Genomic DNA, 19,649 nt, shown 5'->3' with positions numbered 1-19,649 from the left:
TGCAATATGTCTTCATAACAATATGAAACATTAGGGAAAATATAGCATCAATGCTATCAGAGTTTTGCTTGAGATTGACAGACTATTGACGTGTGTCTGTGTGTCTGTGTGTCTGTGTGTGTGTGTGTGTGTGTGTGTGTGTGTGTGTGAGAGACTTTGTGTTTCCTGACCAAACAGAAAGGAATCCCAACCGGAGCCCTCCCCAAGGTCAGTTTCAAAACATTATTTCACAACGATGTAAAAATAAATCTGCAACCCAAATTTCCAGTTGGTTCCAACGTGGACACTAAACGGGAAGACTGTTCAAAACAGTCACCAACGTTGATAGTACCAGCCCATGTCTTATTACCACCAAGGTGACCAACTGCTTTCTATACATGGAATGCATCCCAAATAGCACCCTATTCCCTATTTTAGTGCACTACTTAAAAGTGTACTACATAGGGAATAGGGTGCCATTTGGTATGCAACCAAGGTCACAGACAACAACACAGAGGCCAACCTACTTACACTCATATTTACCCGTCTAATTACTAACTAATGATCCATGATGGCGTGACATCAATGAGAACATTATTTATGTGCCCTGACCCTGTCCTCTGATGGACTCCTGGCCATGTTCATAGGTAGTGCACATTCTCATAGGTAGTGCATGTGACCATGCTCATAGGTAGTGCACATTCTCATAGGTAGTGCATGTAACCATTCTCATAGGTAGTGCATGTGCTCATAGGTAGTGCACGTTCTCAAAGGTAGTGCATGTGACCATGCTCATAGGTAGTGCATGTGCTCATAGGTAGTGCACGTGACCATGCTCATAGGTAATGCACGTTCTCATAGGTAGTGCATGTGACCATGCTCATAGGTAGTGCACGTTCTCATAGGTAGTGCATGTGACCATGCTCATAGGTAGTGCACGTTCTCATAGGTAGTGCATGTGACCATGCTCATAGGTAGTGCACGTTCTCATAGGTAGTGCATGTGACCATGCTCATAGGTAGTGCATGTGACCATGCTCATAGGTAGTGCACGTGACCATTCTCATAGGTAGTGCACATTCTCATAGGTAGTGCATGTAACCATTCTCATAGGTAGTGCACATGCTCATAGGTAGTGCACGTGACCGTGTACATAAGTCGTGCACGTGCTTACTCAGGTGATTCAGTCATATGGCCACAGATATGTTAAGCTCATGAATGAGAAAAAGACAGGATTGTGTGTTTGTGTTAGTGTTTTAGACAAGCTCAACAAAATGAGGAGTGTTAGTGAAAAATGTTGTTATTATTTACTATCCTAGTGATGATACTCCACTGACAATATTCACTTGGATGCAATACCAAAACATCGTAAACAAGTAGTTAACCACTTACAACTGTGACATCAATAGTATCTGCTTACCATAACTGCATATAGGTAAATTAGATAAATGAGGATTTGCATGATTATACAGAAAAACACAGACTCGTACTGCTCAAGTTGTAATCATAGGACATAACTCCTTTCAACATCTCTTGACCCTCTGACCCCTTCCAGTCAGAAGGTCAGCCTGAAGGAGCGTGTGTTTTCCAGTCCCCGGAGTTCGGGGACCAAAGGGAAAGGTTCCCCCCAGGGCCCCAGTGGACAAGGCAGCCAGGGCCAGGGGGGCCAAGGTCAGGGCCAACCCATCCGCCGGTCCCCTAGTGGAGACAACAGCAACGAAGACAGCCCTAGCAAAGTGCCCAAGAGCTGGAGCTTCGGAGAGCGCAGCCGGGCGCGTCAGGCCTTCCGCATCAAGGGAGCTGCCTCGCGCCAAAATTCAGAAGGTAGGAGTATCTTACTGTCTTTACACAATGTGTTTCTGAGGTACTTGATATGTTGAATTCAGTCTAGCTTTTGAATGATGTGTTGTTCTTCATTGCTTTAGTGTTGCATTGTCATCCGAGCCGGCCATCTTGGAAATGGGTTTGTTGTGATGTGAGTGTTCAGATGGTACGAATATTACTGCTGTATTATGTACTGTATCTATTGTGCCTCTTTTTCCCAGGTGTGATACTTTGCTCTCTATTGTCTGTAGAATCTACGTTTCCTTGCTGTTTGGTTCATTTGAAACCAACTTCGGAGAGTACAATTAGAGAAAGGCACAGTGTGGTGATTATTGTCTGCTGATGTAGTTGATAGATATAAAGTTAGACATCACAGTTACAGCAGTTGTGATAATGCTACTTGATGCTAGCATAAGGGTTTTGTTAGCTCCATGACTCTATGGCAAGTTATAACAAACATCTGAACTGATAATGACCAGCGCTATAACCACTTTCCTCGATATAGCTCTATAAAACAGTTTCATGTCGAACTCATGAGTTCATAACATGTCTTATAACGATCCTATTTGCAGTATAAGTGTACAAAACATTAGAAACACCGTACTAATATTGAGTTGCACTCTCAGAACAGCCTCAATTTGTCGGGGCATGGACTCTACAAGGTGTCGAAAGCATCCACAGGGATGCAGGCCCATGTTGACTCTAATGCTTCCCACAGTTGTGTTAAGTTGGATAGATGAAAGACCCAGCAACGTTGCAGTTCTTGACACACTCAAACCGGTGCACCTGGCACCTACAACCCATACCGCGTTCAAAGGCACATAAATATTTTGTCTTACCCATTCACCTTCTAAATGGCACACACACACAATCCATGTCTCAATTATCCAAAGGCTTAAAAATCGGTCTTTAAACTGTCTCATTCCCTTCATCTACACTGATTGAAGTGGATTTAATTAATAATTTTAACAAGTGACATAAATCAAGGATCATAGTTTTCACCTGGATTCATCTGGTCAGTCTGTCATGGAAAGAGCAGGTGTTCTTAATGTTTTGTACACTCAATATATAGTATTGGTATAGTGACCACCTCTAAATTATATTTAGGTGTTAAAGTGATACTCCTAATTAATAGTAGATATTTACCATGAACTTAACAGCATGACAGCATATGTTTGAGCTACATGAGGTATTTATGTTAAACATATCCTGTCTGTGTAGTGTGTCTGTACTGATGCAGTTGTTGCTCTTGATGGTGTTTTCTCTGTACCTTGACAGAAAATATGCATTTGATGCGTGATTGGCAATACCCAATCCTCATCGATTCCCTTTCGTTTCTCTGTTTGACGCTGTGCTAAAGTGCTGATTGAGATGCAGGATGAAGAATTCAGACAGAAGAGCTCCCCAGGTCAGGCAAATGGAGAGGGTTGTTACACCACCCATGATCAACACACCGATAAGCAAATATAGAGGGACTCATTGCCTAATGTACACAAGAGCTCATGTTGCAATCATATTTAGTTTTTGGTTTGGTATGCTTTTTGGGCTGGTTCCCCAGACACAGAAGCCTAGTTCTGGACAAAAAAGTACGCTCAATGGAAAGGATCCCCCCAGGGCCCCCAGTGGACAAGGCAGCCAGGGCCCCCAGTGGACAAGGCAGCCAGGGCCCCCAGTGGACAAGGCAGCCAGGGCCCCCAGTGGACAAGGCAGCCAGGGCCCCCAGTGGACAAGGCAGCCAGGGCCAGAGGGGCCAAGGTCAGGGCCAACCCATCCGAAAGTTGAAAGTGTTTTTAAATCCAGAACAAGGCTTAATCTGTGTCTGAGAAACCAGCCCTTCATCTTTGTTCCATTTTGTAAATAGCTGTAAAGAGGTAAACATGCTGTATAGTGTAAGATAACATGGATTTATTTTTCCTGGCAATGGCATCACCTTCATGTTTGCTGTTTGATTGACTTTTGTTTTCATCATTAAACATCATAAAACCATGTATTTTGAATACTAATGAGATGCCTGCTTGAGTTTCTTGTCCAAATCCTCCCAAGGTGTCAAATTGATTGTGTAGCTTAATGAAGTAACTTTAAGATGATTTGGACATGAAATCGGCCCAAATCTGATTTCACACATCAGTTATAGTGATCAACCAGATCTAAATCTGTCAAAATTAGACAATATTTAATATACATTTTATATACATTTTGGTTAAAACTATTTACTAAAGTAATTCTATGGAGTAAAATTAGTGTGCATATCAGTCTCTCATTGATTAGTCTCATGCCATTAGATTATAAATGTGGCCAAATTATTGGTCTCAATTGCAGCAATCAATTAATAGCATGCTTAAGAGAGCATATTAAACCCAGTAACAAGCTATAACAATCTATGTCAGTTTATGATGATGACTGTTACCGACATCTGTTGATATGTCTGTTATGTCATGCAAATTATTAGCCTGGGAAAACAGAGCTCTTCCATTTGGATTCCCAGGCTTCAGTTTGGATTCCCAGGCTAACAAAAAATAATACTTGATATAATGCATCTATAGCATGATCATGACATAAATCATAGTGATATAAAATTATGACATAAAACCTGTCATGATATGTCACTATGGTTAAGCGAAGTGACATAACACTGTTACAAAGCAAGAACTGTACGACATTTAAATCTGATTGTAAGTTTCACCACTTCATAATGCCACTTGGCTTGCATGTTACGGTATACTGTAGCAGGCCTTATGCCGTTCCTATGGCAGCCTTATGCCGTTCCTATGGCAGCCTTATGCCGTTCCTATGGCAGCCTTTTGCCGTTCTTATGGCAGCCTTATGCCGTTCCTATGGCAGCCTTATGCCGTTCCTATGGCAGCCTTATGCCGTTCCTATGGCAGCCTTATGCCGTTCCTATGGCAGCCTTATGCCGTTCCTATGGCAGCCTTATGCCGTTCCTATGGCAGCCTTATGCCGTTCCTATGGCAGCCTTATGCCGTTCCTATGGCAGCCTTATGCCGTTCCTATGGCAGCCTTATGCCGTTCCTATGGCAGCCTTATGCCGTTCCTATGGCAGCCTTATGCCGTTCCTATGGCAGCCTTATGCTGTTCCTATGGCAGCCCTATGCCGTTCCTATGGCAGCCTTATGCCATTCCTATGGCAGCCCTATGCCGTTCCTATGGCAGCCTTATGCCGTTCCTATGGCAGCCCTATGCCGTTCCTATGGCAGCCCTATGCCGTTCCTATGGCAGCCCTATGCCGTTCCTATGGCAGCCTTATGCCGTTCCTATGGCAGCCTTATGCCGTTCCTATGGCAGCCCTATGCCGTTCCTATGGCAGCCTTATGCCATTCCTATGGCAGCCCTATGCCGTTCCTATGGCAGCCTTATGCCGTTCCTATGGCAGCCCTATGCCGTTCCTATGGCAGCCTTATGCCGTTCCTATGGCAGCCCTATGCCGTTCCTATGGCAGCCTTATGCCGTTCCTATGGCAGCCCTATGCCGTTCCTATGGCAGCCCTATGCCGTTCCTATGGCAGCCCTATGCCGTTCCTATGGCAGCCTTATGAAGGCACTATGATGCTGCATTTACTGATTTCCACTGCCCAGTTTTTCAATTTGAATCCCTTTTTAAAACCAGAGATCCTACATTCTTACATGTTAAATAGTGCAGTTTTGAGATAAAGTATTTATTTTTTATCATATCTACCACTACGCACATAAAATGTTCAAGTATGTGACATTAGAATGATCCATCCTTTGGGGGAAGACATTCATCTACTTATTTGGCACCGTTCGACTATGGTACAATATCTCACATCTTGTCACGTGAGCAATGGAATGAGCTCAAAATCAGACAGATATATACCAATTCATATAGTGCTGAAAAAGATAGCAGATTTTTTAGAATGGCTGCTGTAGCTTCATTCTGCTACTGTATCAGTTGGGCCATGCTCATGTGTAGTCATAGCTTAACCTGATTTTCAGAGAGTGACATTTTGATTGAGTTTGCTAGCTAGCTTATTGTACATACAATGCAGATTTGCACAGCACTGTCACTGTTTGCTGCATGACAGTGTAGAGTTTTTTTTTTCTGTCAAATTACCATTTTATCATAACATGCCCTTTTACAATTTTGCAGTACAATAAGTGAATGCAACTAGTATGACAATCTTGGTAACACTTTCTATGAATACACTATTCATAATGCATTTTTAAACCCTTTTGAAGTATAGGCACAATAGATGTGCTTATAATGCATTATGAAGAGGTTATTTGTAGGAATTGGTACCAAAGTCGTTGCATTATTTTAATTGAGATATTCAGTATTCATAAAAGCATGTTTTCTATGAATCCTCTTTTTAAATGATTGGTTGTTGGATAATGTTGAATGTTCAATGAATGCCAAATTATCATTTTTCAGAGATCAGAGATAAACCCCCTCAAAAAATGTATATCCCCATATTATGGAGATAAGCAGTGCTCCTCTCTTTTCTAATTATGTAAATGTCTATGCCCACTGCTTAATTAAGACATCACAATATGGATGAAACCAACATGATGAAAGTAGCACCTCAATTGAATTGTTGGTTTCCCAAAATGGATCATTTAATCAGGCTGATCTCATGGTCCTGAAATAGTATATTTTTTCTTGATGTTAAAGCATAAATAATGTAAATGTTGAACAGTTAAAACATATGTAAAGTTATTTGAATGCACTAAACCACAATGGTTAGTTTACTTGATGACAAGAATTTGCCTCCATATTTATCAGTTCCTATTTAGATACTGAATTTGAGTGGAAATTGTATTTTCGTCTCCTGAAGGTACAATACAGCAACAATGTACAATAATTAAGAGGTTACTATGAGTAAAAACGTCTTATTATCCACATGCTTGGAGGTATTTTACCAACCATATTTCTAGCACGCATTTGCAATTTCAATTATTTCCAAATGTTCTTCCCAGCCCGTTTGTAATAAATGGAGCAAATAATACAGTCTAATCTCCTAATCTCCCAGTCCTAGTGTGGAATCAAGCTTCTTATTGCTACAGTCCTTCTTCAGTCAATTCCACGAATTACTGTACCTAACTACATTTAAGGGGTTCACATCATTTTGACTTTATCACGCCTCTGCTTCACAATGCAGATCTGGAAATAACCCCACAGTCCTGCATTGTACCTTCAGAGAGGTTGTGTAATACATGACAAGATACCCACTGACACAACTGAATATCACCACTGCCCTCTGGTTCTATTACATCATCATATTCTATTTCATTTCCTAATAAGCCTGTTTTTGTGCATTACCCCCCCCCCCCCCCCCCCCCCACCACACACACACACACACACACGCACACACTATTTAACCAGCTTTAATGAATTGTCTTTTCCTCCTCCTCTCCACCTCCTTTGCAGCAATTGAGGGGTTAATCAGTAAGAAACCCCCCTGTGTCTGCTAGGGGATGTCCATCAGATCAAAACCAATAGAACCTACTGTTTATATGATATAAGCAATAGAATGCATGCCCAGCTCTTAGACCCATTCCATGAGCACAGTAGTGGGCGGGTCCCGTCATTTCCATAATAGACCACTCCAACTCGAAGCAACAGCCCAAAGCCATGCACTCAACTCAAAATGGCTGCCGCTGCTCATTCTAACCTGCATGAAGGAAACCATCCAATCTCACAGAGTCAGTCAGCCTTTGGCGCCTACTAAGGGCCCTTAAACACAGCACTACAGAACAGTGACACTTGTTCTCCTCCCTCCCCTTAAAATGGAAGCCATGTTGGGGAAGATGTGTTGCATTTTCATGGATCTGTTGTTTAGTTGGCATTAAGAGCACAATGTTTTTGGCTGTTGGAGTGAAACTGGGATAGGTCAATGCTGTGACCAAAAAATATTCACACCTTCATAAGGCAAGTTCAAGCTCACTTTTTTTGTTGTCAATACAGATATCTGCTTTATATTTATTGAGTTCTGAGTTCACACAGACATTTAGTATTTGATTATACTAGATACAGTGCCTTTGGAAAGTATTCAGACCCGTTGACTTTTTCCACATTTTGTTATGTTACAGCCTTAATCTAAAATGTATTACATTTATTTTTTTCATCATCAAATTACACACACTACCCCATAATGACAAAGCGAAAACAGGTTTTTAGACAATTTTGCTAATTTATTAAAATAAAAAACTGAAACATTACATTTACATAAGTATTCAGACCCTTCACTCAGTACTTGTTGAAGCACCTTTAGCAGCGATTACAGAACTGAGTTTTCTTGGGTATGACGCTACAAGCTTGACACACCTGTATTTGGGGAGTTTCTCCCATTCTTCTCTGCAGATCCTCTCAAGCTCTTTCAGGTTGGATGGGGAACGTTGCTGCACAGCTATTTTCAGGTCTCTCTAGAGATGTTCGGTCAGGTTCAAGTCCGGGCTCTGGCTGGGCCACTCAAAGACATTCAGAGACTTGTCCCGAAGCCACTCCTGTGTTGACTTGGCTGTGTGCTTAGGGTTGTTGTCCTGTTGCAAGGTGAACCTTCGCCACAGTCTGAGGTCCTGAGTGCTCTGGAGCAGGTTTTCATCAAGGATCTCTCTGTACTTTGCCCAGTTCATCTCTCCCTCGATCCTGACTAGTCTCCCAGTCCCTGCCGCTGAAAACATCTCCACAGCATGATGCTGCCACCATAATGCTTCACCGTAGGGATGGTGCCAGGTTTCCTCTAGACGTGACGCTTGGCATTCAGGCCAAAGATTTCAACCTTGGTTTCATCAGACCAGAGAATCTTGTTACTCATAGTCAGTCTTTAGATGCCTTTTTGGCAAACCTCAAGCGGGCTGTCATGTGCCTTTTACTGAGGAGTGGCTTTCGTCTAGCCACTACCATAAAGGCCTGATTAGTGGAGTGCTGCAGAGATGGTTGTCCTTCTGGAAGGTTCTCCCATCTCCACAGAGGAACTCTAGAGCTTTGTCAGAGTGACCATAAGGTTCTCGGTCACCTCCCAGACCAAGGTCCTTCTCCCACGATTGCTCAGTTTGACCAAGAGACCAGCTCTAGGATGAGTCTTGGTGGTTTCAAACTTCTTACATTTAAGAATGATGGAGGCCGCTGTGTTCTTGGGGACCTTCAACTCTGCAGACATTTTTTGGTATCCTTCCCCAGATCTGTGCCTCGACACAATCCTGTCTCGGGGCTCTATGGACAATTCCTTCGACCTCGTGGCTTTGTTTTTTCTCAGACATGGCACTGTCAACTGTGGGACCTTGTATAGACAGGTGTGTGCTGTTCCAAATCATGTCCAACCAATTGCATTTACCACCAGTGGACTCCAATCAAGTTGTAGAAACATCTCAAGGATGATCAATGGAAACAGGATGCACCTGAGCTCAATTTTGAGTCTCATAGTAAAGGGTCTGGATGCTTATGTGAAAAAGGTATTTCTGTTTTGAAATGGTTATACATTTGCTAAAATTTCTAAAAACCAGTTTTCGCTTTGTTATTATGGGGTATTGAAATGTAGATTGCTGAGGAATTAATCCATTTTAGAATAAAAGCTGTAACTTAACAAAATGTGAAAAAAGTCAAGGGGTCTAAATACTTCCCGAAGAATAACAAAGCCACTGACACACCATAAAACCATTATGGTCTTAAAAAGTGAGAAGTCTACTGTGTACTCTCTCAAATACAGCACCAACAATGAATTATAGAGGGAGCGATTTTCTCAGCCCTTTCACAAGTGCAGTCTGAACCTTGGTAAATTGCCAACTTGAGTCTGGCCTTTCAGAGCCCCAAAATAGAAAACTAATTCATTACAATAATTGAAAGTGAAATGTGTGACTGCACAAGCAAAGATCCACACTCCTCTGCCTCCGACTTCCAAGTCAAAAGACCAGTAAGTGTAGTGACTCAGCCGCACATAAAAAAGTTTGATACAGAAAGGAGTATCAGAAATATTCTATGCTAATTATAATGAATGATATACAGTGCGGACAGTTTACAATGTTATACTGGCGCACTGTTTTCACTATTAGTTTAGTTGAAGATATAGCAAGATCATTTGATCACAGAGTTAGCTGTCCTGCTATAGCTTGAATATAACTGCTTATTGAGCATCCATGTTTTGCACTGTAGATACATAGTCCCCCCCTTCTGTCATATTGCATTCTGCAGATTGAAACACCTTAAACAACTTTCTCTGTATAGACCAGATGTAGGATCTTCATTTGAGGCAGATTGCAACGGCAGGAACATAATCCTGCAGCAACAGGAAATGGAATTACAAGTCATGGACATTTTTTGTAGGGGTTGATTTTTCGTTAGACATTTTAAAGTGGAAATTACAAACTTTCAAAGCCTTTTTAAACCTCAAATATACTATAAGTGTGCATTTCCTGCTGTGCAGGAAAATTCTCAGCAACAAAAGTTATCAAATTAAGATCCTGCATCTGTACACCTAGAACTTGACTGTCTCAAACTGCTGATTGACTAGGCTGTGGTCCACTGCAGAGGCCTGTCCTGCTGAGGATGCTAGCTTCTAGCGTAGCTTCAGACAAGAGCACACTGCAGAGGCCTGTCCTGCTGAGGATGCTAGCTTCTAGCGTAGCTTCAGACAAGAGCACACTGCAGAGGCCTGTCCTGCTGAGGATGCTAGCTTCTAGCGTAGCTTCAGACAAGAGCACACTGCAGAGGCCTGTCCTGCTGAGGATGCTAGCTTCTAGCGTAGCTTCAGACAAGAGCACACTGCAGAGGCCTGTCCTGCTGAGGATGCTAGCTTCTAGCGTAGCTTCAGACAAGAGCACACTGCAGAGGCCTGTCCTGCTGAGGATGCTAGCTTCTAGCGTAACTTCAGACAAGAGCACACTGCAGAGGCCTGTCCTGCTGAGGATGCTAGCTTCTAGCGTAGCTTCAGACAAGAGCACATTGCAGAGGCCTGTCCTGCTGAGGATGCTAGCTTCTAGCGTAGCTTCAGACAAGAGCACACTGCAGAGGCCTGTCCTGCTGAGGATGCTAGCTTCTAGCGTAGCTTCAGACAAGAGCACACTGCAGAGGCCTGTCCTGCTGAGGATGCTAGCTTCTAGCGTAGCTTCAGACAAGAGCACACTGCAGAGGCCTGTCCTGCTGAGGATGCTAGCTTCTAGCGTAGCTTCAGACAAGAGCACACTGGCTTCGGCACGGCACGCCACACATTTATATTTTTGGGCCACAGTAGTAAGATGAACCCCTTAACCTCTAACTGGTACCACTATGCCCTCCCCTTTCCTTTAACTTATCCTGCATTGGCCAATGAGATGAACCGACACTGCCATTAACCTGCCCTCGATTCGACCCGGCTCCCAATCCCACACTGTAACCCTGGGCTGTGCAAGTTAATGGCCGTGCCTTGCCTTCGCTTGGTTCCATGCAGACTGACATCCTAAAAGATGGAATGAGAGTGCAGATGACAGCTCAGCGTTTCCATCCCACAGGAACACACTAACACCGGAGCTGTCATGTGCTTGTTGTGTTTCGTAGAAGCCAGCCTCCCTGGTGAGGACATAGCGGACGACAATAAGAGCTGCCACTGTGAGTTTGTCCCTCAGGACTTAACTCCCGGACTCAAGGTCTCCATCAGGGCCATTTGGTAAGCCAAGACAAGTGTTGTCTTTCAGAGTGGGTCTGGCTCAGTTCTAGTGTTGCAAAATATCTGTAACTTTTCCAAAATTCCCAGGTCTATATTTCCAGCTTATTCACTCCTGATTCTGGGAATCTTTCAACTGGGATTTCTGGGAATCTTTCAACTGGGATTTCTGGGAATCTTTTAACTGGGATTTCTGGGAGTTTGGGAACGTTAAAGACATTACTGTAATTTTACAATCCTAGTCAGGTCACAAACTCAATCTCTCATTTGATCTGTATTATTGTTTAGACCAGCACTAGAATACGCTGTTATACAGACATGTATAAAGTTCATTAAGATGTCTCATGCCCCACATAATTCCCCCCAACCCTAGTAGAACGATCAAACATCTATGAAATGTCCCCTTGAGGTTGTGTCCATATCTAAAACATCTCTCCCTTCATCAGCATTATGAGGTTCATGGTCTCCAAGAGGAAGTTCAAAGAGAGCCTGAGGCCGTACGACGTGATGGACGTCATAGAGCAGTATTCAGCCGGCCACTTGGACATGCTGGCCCGCATCAAAAACCTCCAGTCCAGGCAAGATACCCTCCCTCTCTCCTTCTCTCTCGCTCCAAATACTTATTTTCCACCATAATTTGCAAATAAATTAATTAAAAATCCTACAATGTAATTTTCAGGATTTTTTTTTCTCATTTTGTCTGTCATAGTTGAAGTGTACCTATGATGAAAATTACAGGCCTCTCTCATATTTTTAAGTGGGAGAACTTGCACAATTGGTGGTTGACTAAATACTTTTTTGCCCCACTATATGTAAATATATTCCTACTTATAACAGAAAAATGTTCATATCAAAATCTCCTCACTATTTTTTTAAATGATGGCTTCACTGTCATATCATACAGCTGTAGTCTGTGATTATTTTACCAAATGAAAAAACATCCTTTTGGAAAATCATATTTGTCCTTGTCTTTCGTCTCCTGGTTCTGTTGTTTTGGTTTCGTTAATTTCATGTGCGCTTGTCGGACTCGTCAGTGTTGCGCCTTCATCCTGCATTGTGCTGGTGTCTTCTCTATTCACTTTGCCAGGATAGATATGATTGTTGGTCCCCATGGACCCTCAACTCCACGCCATAAGAAGTATTCATCTGATGGACCCAAAGAGTCACCCAAATACTCTCCTAGGTTAGCCCAGACTGCCTCTCTCTCGTCAAGAGATTCTCCTGAGTTCCTTATCCATTCTGTTGACACGCAGCGGAAACCATTCTTTGACTCGGCCTACTGTATGTGACGAGCTGTGTCTATAAAGAGGAGTGACTTTATCAAAGTGGCAAATATCTTACCGCAAGCAGCAATTAATGAGTTATTCTCAGTAAAGAACTACTGAAACTCATTGACTCATATTCTCTTTGAGTGCTAATCGGTTGAATAGATAGTATATACATTGTAATCGGTTGAATAGATAGTATATACATTGTAATCGGTTGAATAGATAGTATATACATTGTAATCGGTTGAATAGATAGTATATACATTGTATTCACATACAGTATAACACGTGTCATTTTGTTTCTTCTCATTTTTCTTGCCCTATACTGCAATGATTTTACTAGAGAATTAATACAAGTAGAATAAAAGTTAAAGAAGACTAACTTGGTTTATCCAATAGTTAAGAATATGGTAAATGCTCCCGTAGGACATAGAAGGAGCTCATATACTGTAGGTAAGTATTCAAGTCAAGTAGCCGAACAAAAAAAGTGTTGAGCTGAATGGCTTGCAATACATTGACAATGAAGAGCTTATACATCAAAATAATAAGATACAGCTACTCCTTATGACCTATGAGGCGACTATGAACAGTATAGTTTATTCTCTGGTTTCGGATGCATGTTGACATGGGGCGTATTGAAGCATGCCACACGATGCACAAAATCAAATCAAATAAAAACAAAGTCCATTTCAGAAGTTTGCATAGTTTTCTAATCTTGGCCGCCTGGGATGGTTGGGAAATTGGTGAGCATGTTTTACCTGACTATGAAACAGTTCTATGAATAATATTTTTATACTGAGGATATTTCTCTCTTATTCAGATGTTTAAAATGGTAGTTCATTGCTAACCCTCTTTCAGATGTAGGATCTTAATTTGAGCCTTTGCTACAGCAGGAAAATCATTCTACAGCAACAGGAAATGTGAAATATTATGTGGATTATAGTTAGACATTTTTGTAGGGGTTGATACATTTATCCTAAGGGAAAATCAAGCCTGACATTTCAAGTAGAAATTAAAAACTTCAGAAGCCTTTTTAAACCTTAAAACAATACAAGTTTTAAATATCCTGCATTGCAGAAAATGTATCCTGCAACAGGGTGATCAAATGAAGATCCTACATCTGTATAAGTAGGCCTCAGTCAGAGTTAAAGCTAGTGTAGATGTTGTGGATGGTTTTTACAAGGTTCATGGTGCTTTAGCTGATCCAATATGTCCAAGCAATTTTTTCAGTGAAACTTTACTTGAATCAACCTCCACTTTTAGTGTACACATTTGATTAACACTTTACTCAAAGCTTTCATAATGCCAACAGAACCTTTCATAATGCCTACAGAACCTTTCATAATGATTACAGAACCTTTCATAATGATTACAGAACCTCTCATAATGCCTACAGCACCTCTCATAATGCCTACAGAACCTTTCAGTATACCTACAGAACCTTAGCAGTCATAGAACCCGTGTCATGACAACTTGCCGTACACTTTGGCAACTGGCTTAACAATGTTATGAAGCAGACCATGTATGGCAACCTACCATCTCTAGAAACTTCCAAGGGTTTTTAAGACCTTCGTTATAACCTCAACTTGAAGTAACGTGTTTCTGTATTGTCTTGCTGGGGTTCAAGAGCCCATGAATGGCACTGATGAGTAGTTGAAATAAAGAAAACTAACCCTGCATCCTCCAAGGCCCTACCTAGGTCCTCCTCCTCCTCCTACTACTCCTGCTCCACTTATCCGTTGTCTGAACACGCTGTAATACATGTTATGCCATGCCATCCCATGCATGAGCCTGTCTGACTCCCACTGTGCTCAGCGCTAGGAAGGCGAGAGCTGTACCCGAGTATGTGGCACTCTCCTCTCAACACCTGCAGTCCTCTACCTCTTGCAGTAGGATCAGATATTGTCAGATTATACACTTCCACTTGTTATACCGTGGACCTGAGTTGAAGGTCAGCGATTATTTTAGAGTAGAATATAGTACTGTAAGTGTTTTTGTTTTGTTGTGGTATACATTTTTAAGGTGATATAAGGTGTCAATTTCAAGTAGGTTTTCTTCAACTCTATTGGCTTGATACTAGACAGACGTCACCTGTTTGTGTTTTGAATCGGTAGAGTTGACCAGATTGTTGGTCGAGGTACTCCAATCACAGATAAAGACCGTCCCAAAGGAACCACTGACAGTGGGGTTGAAGAGGACACAAGCATGATGGGGCGCCTAGGGAAAATGGAGAAACAGGTAAGGTATACTGTTATCTGGTGATGGCAGTATTCATTGTATACCTTTGTTTCACTTGGGCTTTCCAACTGTCCATCACACCATGGTGTCTTCCCTTCTGAGCAGGTCATGTCAATGGAAAGGAAGCTGGACTTCTTGGTGAACATCTACATCCAGCGCATGGGCATCTCCCAGTCGGAGACGGACGCCTACTTTGGGTCCAAGGAGCCCGAACCAGCACCGCCCTACCACAGCCCTGTGGACCACATGGAGAAGAGTGGCTCCATCACCAAGATCATCCGATCCAACAGCTCTATCGGACAGAAGAACTTTGACCCACCGCCATCCTGCTCCGGCCCGGGGGTCCACTGCCCACCCTCCACCTCCTGGCAGCAGCACAACGTCAGCGAGTTCCACCAGCCTAGCCAAGGCAACTTACCCTCTCCTGTAGGTGATCACTCCTTGGTCCGTATCCCTCCTCCGCCGGCCCACGAGCGCTCCTCTGGAGGCCACAACGGGAGCAATCGGGGATCCCACCGCAACAGCGGTGGTGGAGGAGGTGGTGGTGGAGGAGGTGGAGGCAGTGGCGAGGGGGATAGAGAGGGCAAGCCAGACAGCGACACGTCCATCTCTATCCCCTCAGTGGACCACGAGGAGCTGGAGCGCTCCTTCAGTGGCTTCAGCATCTCCCAGTCCAAGGAGAACCTGGACTTCCTGAACAACAGCTATTTCAGTGGCGTAGCCCGCTGCGCCAAGGTAAGGCCCTACATCGCAGAAGGTGAGTCCGACACTGACTCCGACCTCTGCGCCCCCTCACCCAACTCGGCCACCGGGGAAGGCGCTTACGGGGACCGAGGGTGGTCAGGATCCAAGTAGGCCAAAATTGGAACCTCGTATAAATGGGGCCATGGTGACTCTGCCTTGGAGTTCAGAGCTGAGAGGCCGATATGCTGGGTGTGAGCCTGCTGCTACCACCAATGGTACATGTGAGAGCAGAGTCATCCAGCTCCTCTTAAATGACTGCAACGTAGAGTGAGAGAAAAGGTTTATCAGACCACACTCCAGCAGTTTTACTGAGAAAGCGCCTGTAGTTTTTCATACTCGGAAGGTTTGCAGCAACTTGACTTACAGCACACACATTTGTTCTCATGTATTCACACACTCATCAAGGTTAAGTTTGCCAGTGATTTAAAAAAATATCTGACCCTGGAATGGAATGCAGATTAATTGCCAACCTTCTATATTATGATTGAGATGGTTAAAGAGTTATCACACAGAAGAAACAGGTCCAGTGTGGCTCAGCTGGTAGAGCACAGCACTTGCTGTGCCAGGGTTGTGGGTTCAATTCCCACAGGGCATCAATACGAACGAACGTGGAAATGTATGCACTCACTATTGTATGTTGCTCTAGATAAGAGTGTCTCCTAAATGACAAAAATAATTATATAAAATATACTTGAATTTGATCTAAATTATGACATTCATGTTCTTTTGCTGTATCTCTTTGTTTTTGATACGTGGCACAAGAGATTCCCAATGAATCTAAAATGTATTGTATTTCTATCCCAAATGACTTATTATTTACAGTGGACAACAGAGGACATGTTTTGCATTATGGTTGATCAACTAAACACATATATTTCAAAGGAATGTAATATTATCAGCATTATGGCTCGTGTCCATAAGTCCTATGGGATAAAGGGACGTGATAACCAGTTCTATGTGCACTATTCTGTTGTGGTTGTTGTACAAAAACACGGATGGTATTTACATCACACTACTTACTAAAGATATTGTACATATTCTATTCAATACCCACAATATTGCATTTGTGATATCCACAAAGATGCTTTCTATGGGTAGAGGTACATTTGGTTTAGTCTTTATATGATCTGTAAAGATGTATTTTATTGATTTGTATATATCAAATCATTTAGATGTGTTTATTTATTTCCTGTAAGAATTATAGAAGCAACTTAGGCACAAATGCCTTGCATTTGCCTTGCACAGCTTTTAATTTTGATTAATTTTTGCTAAAAAAAGTTTTTCTAAGAATCAATTATTCAAATGCACTAACACTTAACAGCTAGATCAATGACATGATACTCAACTGAAAACATTAACATACTTCACTAATGTAAAATTACAACAGCTATAGTTAGATGGAAGGTTTGATATTTTGTTGGTATAAAATATAATTTCAAGATGATAAAAATTGTAATGAAATATTCAGGCAGGCCTGCCTCACTTCCCACTGAGGAACACAGGACAGACGTCACACTGCTTCACACAGGACAGACGTCACACTGCTGGACACAGAACAAGCTTCCCACTGCTGAATAGAGGACAGGCTGATGAACACAGGAGAGGCTTCATTCACACTGCTGAACACAAGACAGGCTTCCCACTGCTGAACACAAGACAGGCTTCCTTCCCAATGCTGCACAGGACAGGCTTCTCACTGCTGAACACACTTTGACATGATATTTCATGTGAGCCAACATGGGGACATTCAACAAACTGTGTTATCCTTTGAAAAGGCCATTAATGCTGCAATAATTTGGGTAATTATGTTTCAAATGGATTTGTTGTGTAATGTTTCATTGTTGTATTTTCAAAGGAAAAATCATGTACGGACGTACACTACCGGTCAAAAGTTTTGGAACACCTACTCATTCAAGGTTTAAAAATACAAACTATTTTCTACATTGTAGAACAATAGTAAAGACATAACAACTATGAAATAACACACATGGAATCATGTAGTAACCAAAAAAGTGTTAAACAAATCAAAACATATTTAATATTTGAGATTCTTCAAATAGCCACCCTTTGCCTTGATGACAGCTTTGCACACTCTTGGCATTCTCTCAACCAGCTTCACCTGGAATGCTTTTCCAACAGTCTTGAAGGAGTTCCCACATTTACTGAGCACTTGTTGCCAGCTTTTCCTTCACTCTGCGGTCCAACTCATGCCAAACCATCTCAATTGGGTTGAGGTTGGGTGATTATGGAGGCCAGGTCATCTGATGCAGCATTCCATCACTCTCCTTCTTGGTCAAATAGTCCTTACACAGCCAGGAGGTGTGTTGAGTCATTGTCCTGTTGAAAAACAAATTATAGTCCCAATAGGCCAAAAGAAGATGGGATGGCATATCGCTGTAGAATGCTGTGGTAGCCATGCTGGTTAAGTGTGCCTTGAATTCTAAATAAATCACAGACAGTGTCACCAGCAAAGCACCCCAATACGATCACTCCTCATCCATGCTTCACGGTGGGAACCACACATGCGGAGATCTGTTCACCCACACCACATCTCACAAAGACACGGCGGTTGGAATCAAAAATCTCCAATTTGGACTCCAGACCAAACGACACATTTCCACCGGTCTAATGTCCATTGCTTGTGTTTCTTGGCCCAAGCAAGTCTCTTCTTATTATTGGTGTTCTTTAGTAGTGGATTCTTTGCAGCAATTCGACCATGAAGACCTGATTCACACAGTCACCTCTGAACAGTTGATGTTGAGATGTGTCTGTTGAACACTTTATTTGGCCTGCAATTTCTGAGGCTGGTAACTTGAATGAACTTATCCTCTGCAGCAGAGGTAACTCTGTGTCTTCCATTCCTGTGGCTGTCCTTATGAGAGCTTGTTTCATTATAGCACTTGATGGTTTTTGCGACTGCACTTAAAGAGAGGTTTTTTTCCATAATATGGACTTGGTCTTTTACCAAATAGGGCTATCTTCTGTATACCACCCCTACCTTGTCACAACACAACTGATTGGCTCAAAAGCATTAAGAAGGAAAGAAATTCCACAAATTAACTTTTAAGAAGGCACACCTGTTAATTGAAAAGCATTCCAGGTGACTACCTCATGAAGCTGGTTGAGAGAATGCCAAGAGTGTGCAAAACTGTCATCAAGGCAAAGGGTGGCTACTTTGAAGCATCTCAAATGTAAAATATATTTTGATTTGTTTAACACTTTTTTGTTTATTACATGATTCCAAATGTGTTGATTCATAGTTTTGATATCTTCACTGTTATTCTACAATGTAGAAAATAGTAAAAATAAAGAATAGTGTATGTGTAACGTTGTACATTCGTTCTGTCAAAAACATCCCTTCACTCTGCCAATATTCTTGCTGGTGTTTTCCCTCCATTTTCATCCAGTGCCGATCAGGATATCTAGACAAATATTGAGGGTAAAGGTACACACGTATGAACTACTAGCGGAATACATTTTTTTTTCATTCACACTTGGTATTGTGCACAATGATTGAAAGATCCAGTCTGCAACTGGATTGAAATAGGCTCATCCAGAGATAAATATATATATATATATACACATTGTTAAATTATTCCCCCACAAAATTGTTAAATTAATCCTCAAATAGATAGCAACCTTCAAACACTTTTAAATGCAGTGATGCATGAGGTCAAATTAACATTATCAAGGAGTATGAATGAGTGAAATTAGCTTTTCAGGAACTGCCTTGTTAATGTCCCAGTGACGTTATCTGTACTCCTGTCATACTGAATGAAAAGACTCAGAAGACCCAAAACAATTATATTTCCGAGGTTCAACTGGCAACACAATTTACTCAGCTAAAATATCATAAATGCTTGTTACATACTTCTCAAATGCCTTGGATGTATTTTATGGGGGAGTGGTGTTCCAGCCTTACAGGAGCATTTGAACAGTGCAAATCTCACAAAATGTGCCCCCGAATGTATTTTTGAATGTCTCACT

The 19,649-nt window shown here is 42.0% G+C and overlaps 1 protein-coding gene across 4 annotated transcripts in view; it reads left to right on the top strand.

Annotated features, from left to right (window-relative positions):
- LOC110528538 (potassium voltage-gated channel subfamily KQT member 2-like) overlaps nucleotides 1–17,654 on the top strand; it is a 58,930-nt gene extending 41,276 nt beyond the window's left edge. For 2 of the 4 annotated variants that reach the window (XM_021610654.2, XM_021610655.2), the window contains exons 10-15: nucleotides 178–207; nucleotides 1,534–1,802; nucleotides 11,307–11,415; nucleotides 11,859–11,990; nucleotides 14,795–14,918; nucleotides 15,024–17,654. In XM_021610654.2, coding sequence (XP_021466329.1) covers nucleotides 178–207; nucleotides 1,534–1,802; nucleotides 11,307–11,415; nucleotides 11,859–11,990; nucleotides 14,795–14,918; nucleotides 15,024–15,773 — 1,414 coding nt within the window. In that variant the 3' untranslated portion in view covers nucleotides 15,774–17,654. Of the gene's footprint in view, nucleotides 1–177; nucleotides 208–1,533; nucleotides 1,803–3,162; nucleotides 4,216–11,306; nucleotides 11,416–11,858; nucleotides 11,991–12,499; nucleotides 12,596–14,794; nucleotides 14,919–15,023 lie in introns of those variants that run through there. The other 2 variants (XM_036984113.1, XM_036984112.1) reach the window with 2 other exon arrangements.
- The last annotated feature ends 1,995 nt before the right edge of the window (nucleotides 17,655–19,649 follow it).

The sequence above is a fragment of the Oncorhynchus mykiss genome, chromosome 7, assembly GCF_013265735.2.
Source record: "Oncorhynchus mykiss isolate Arlee chromosome 7, USDA_OmykA_1.1, whole genome shotgun sequence".
NCBI lineage: Eukaryota > Metazoa > Chordata > Actinopteri > Salmoniformes > Salmonidae > Oncorhynchus > Oncorhynchus mykiss.
The sequence above is the reverse complement of the archived record's forward strand: the minus strand, read 5'-3'. Positions and strand labels throughout refer to the sequence as shown.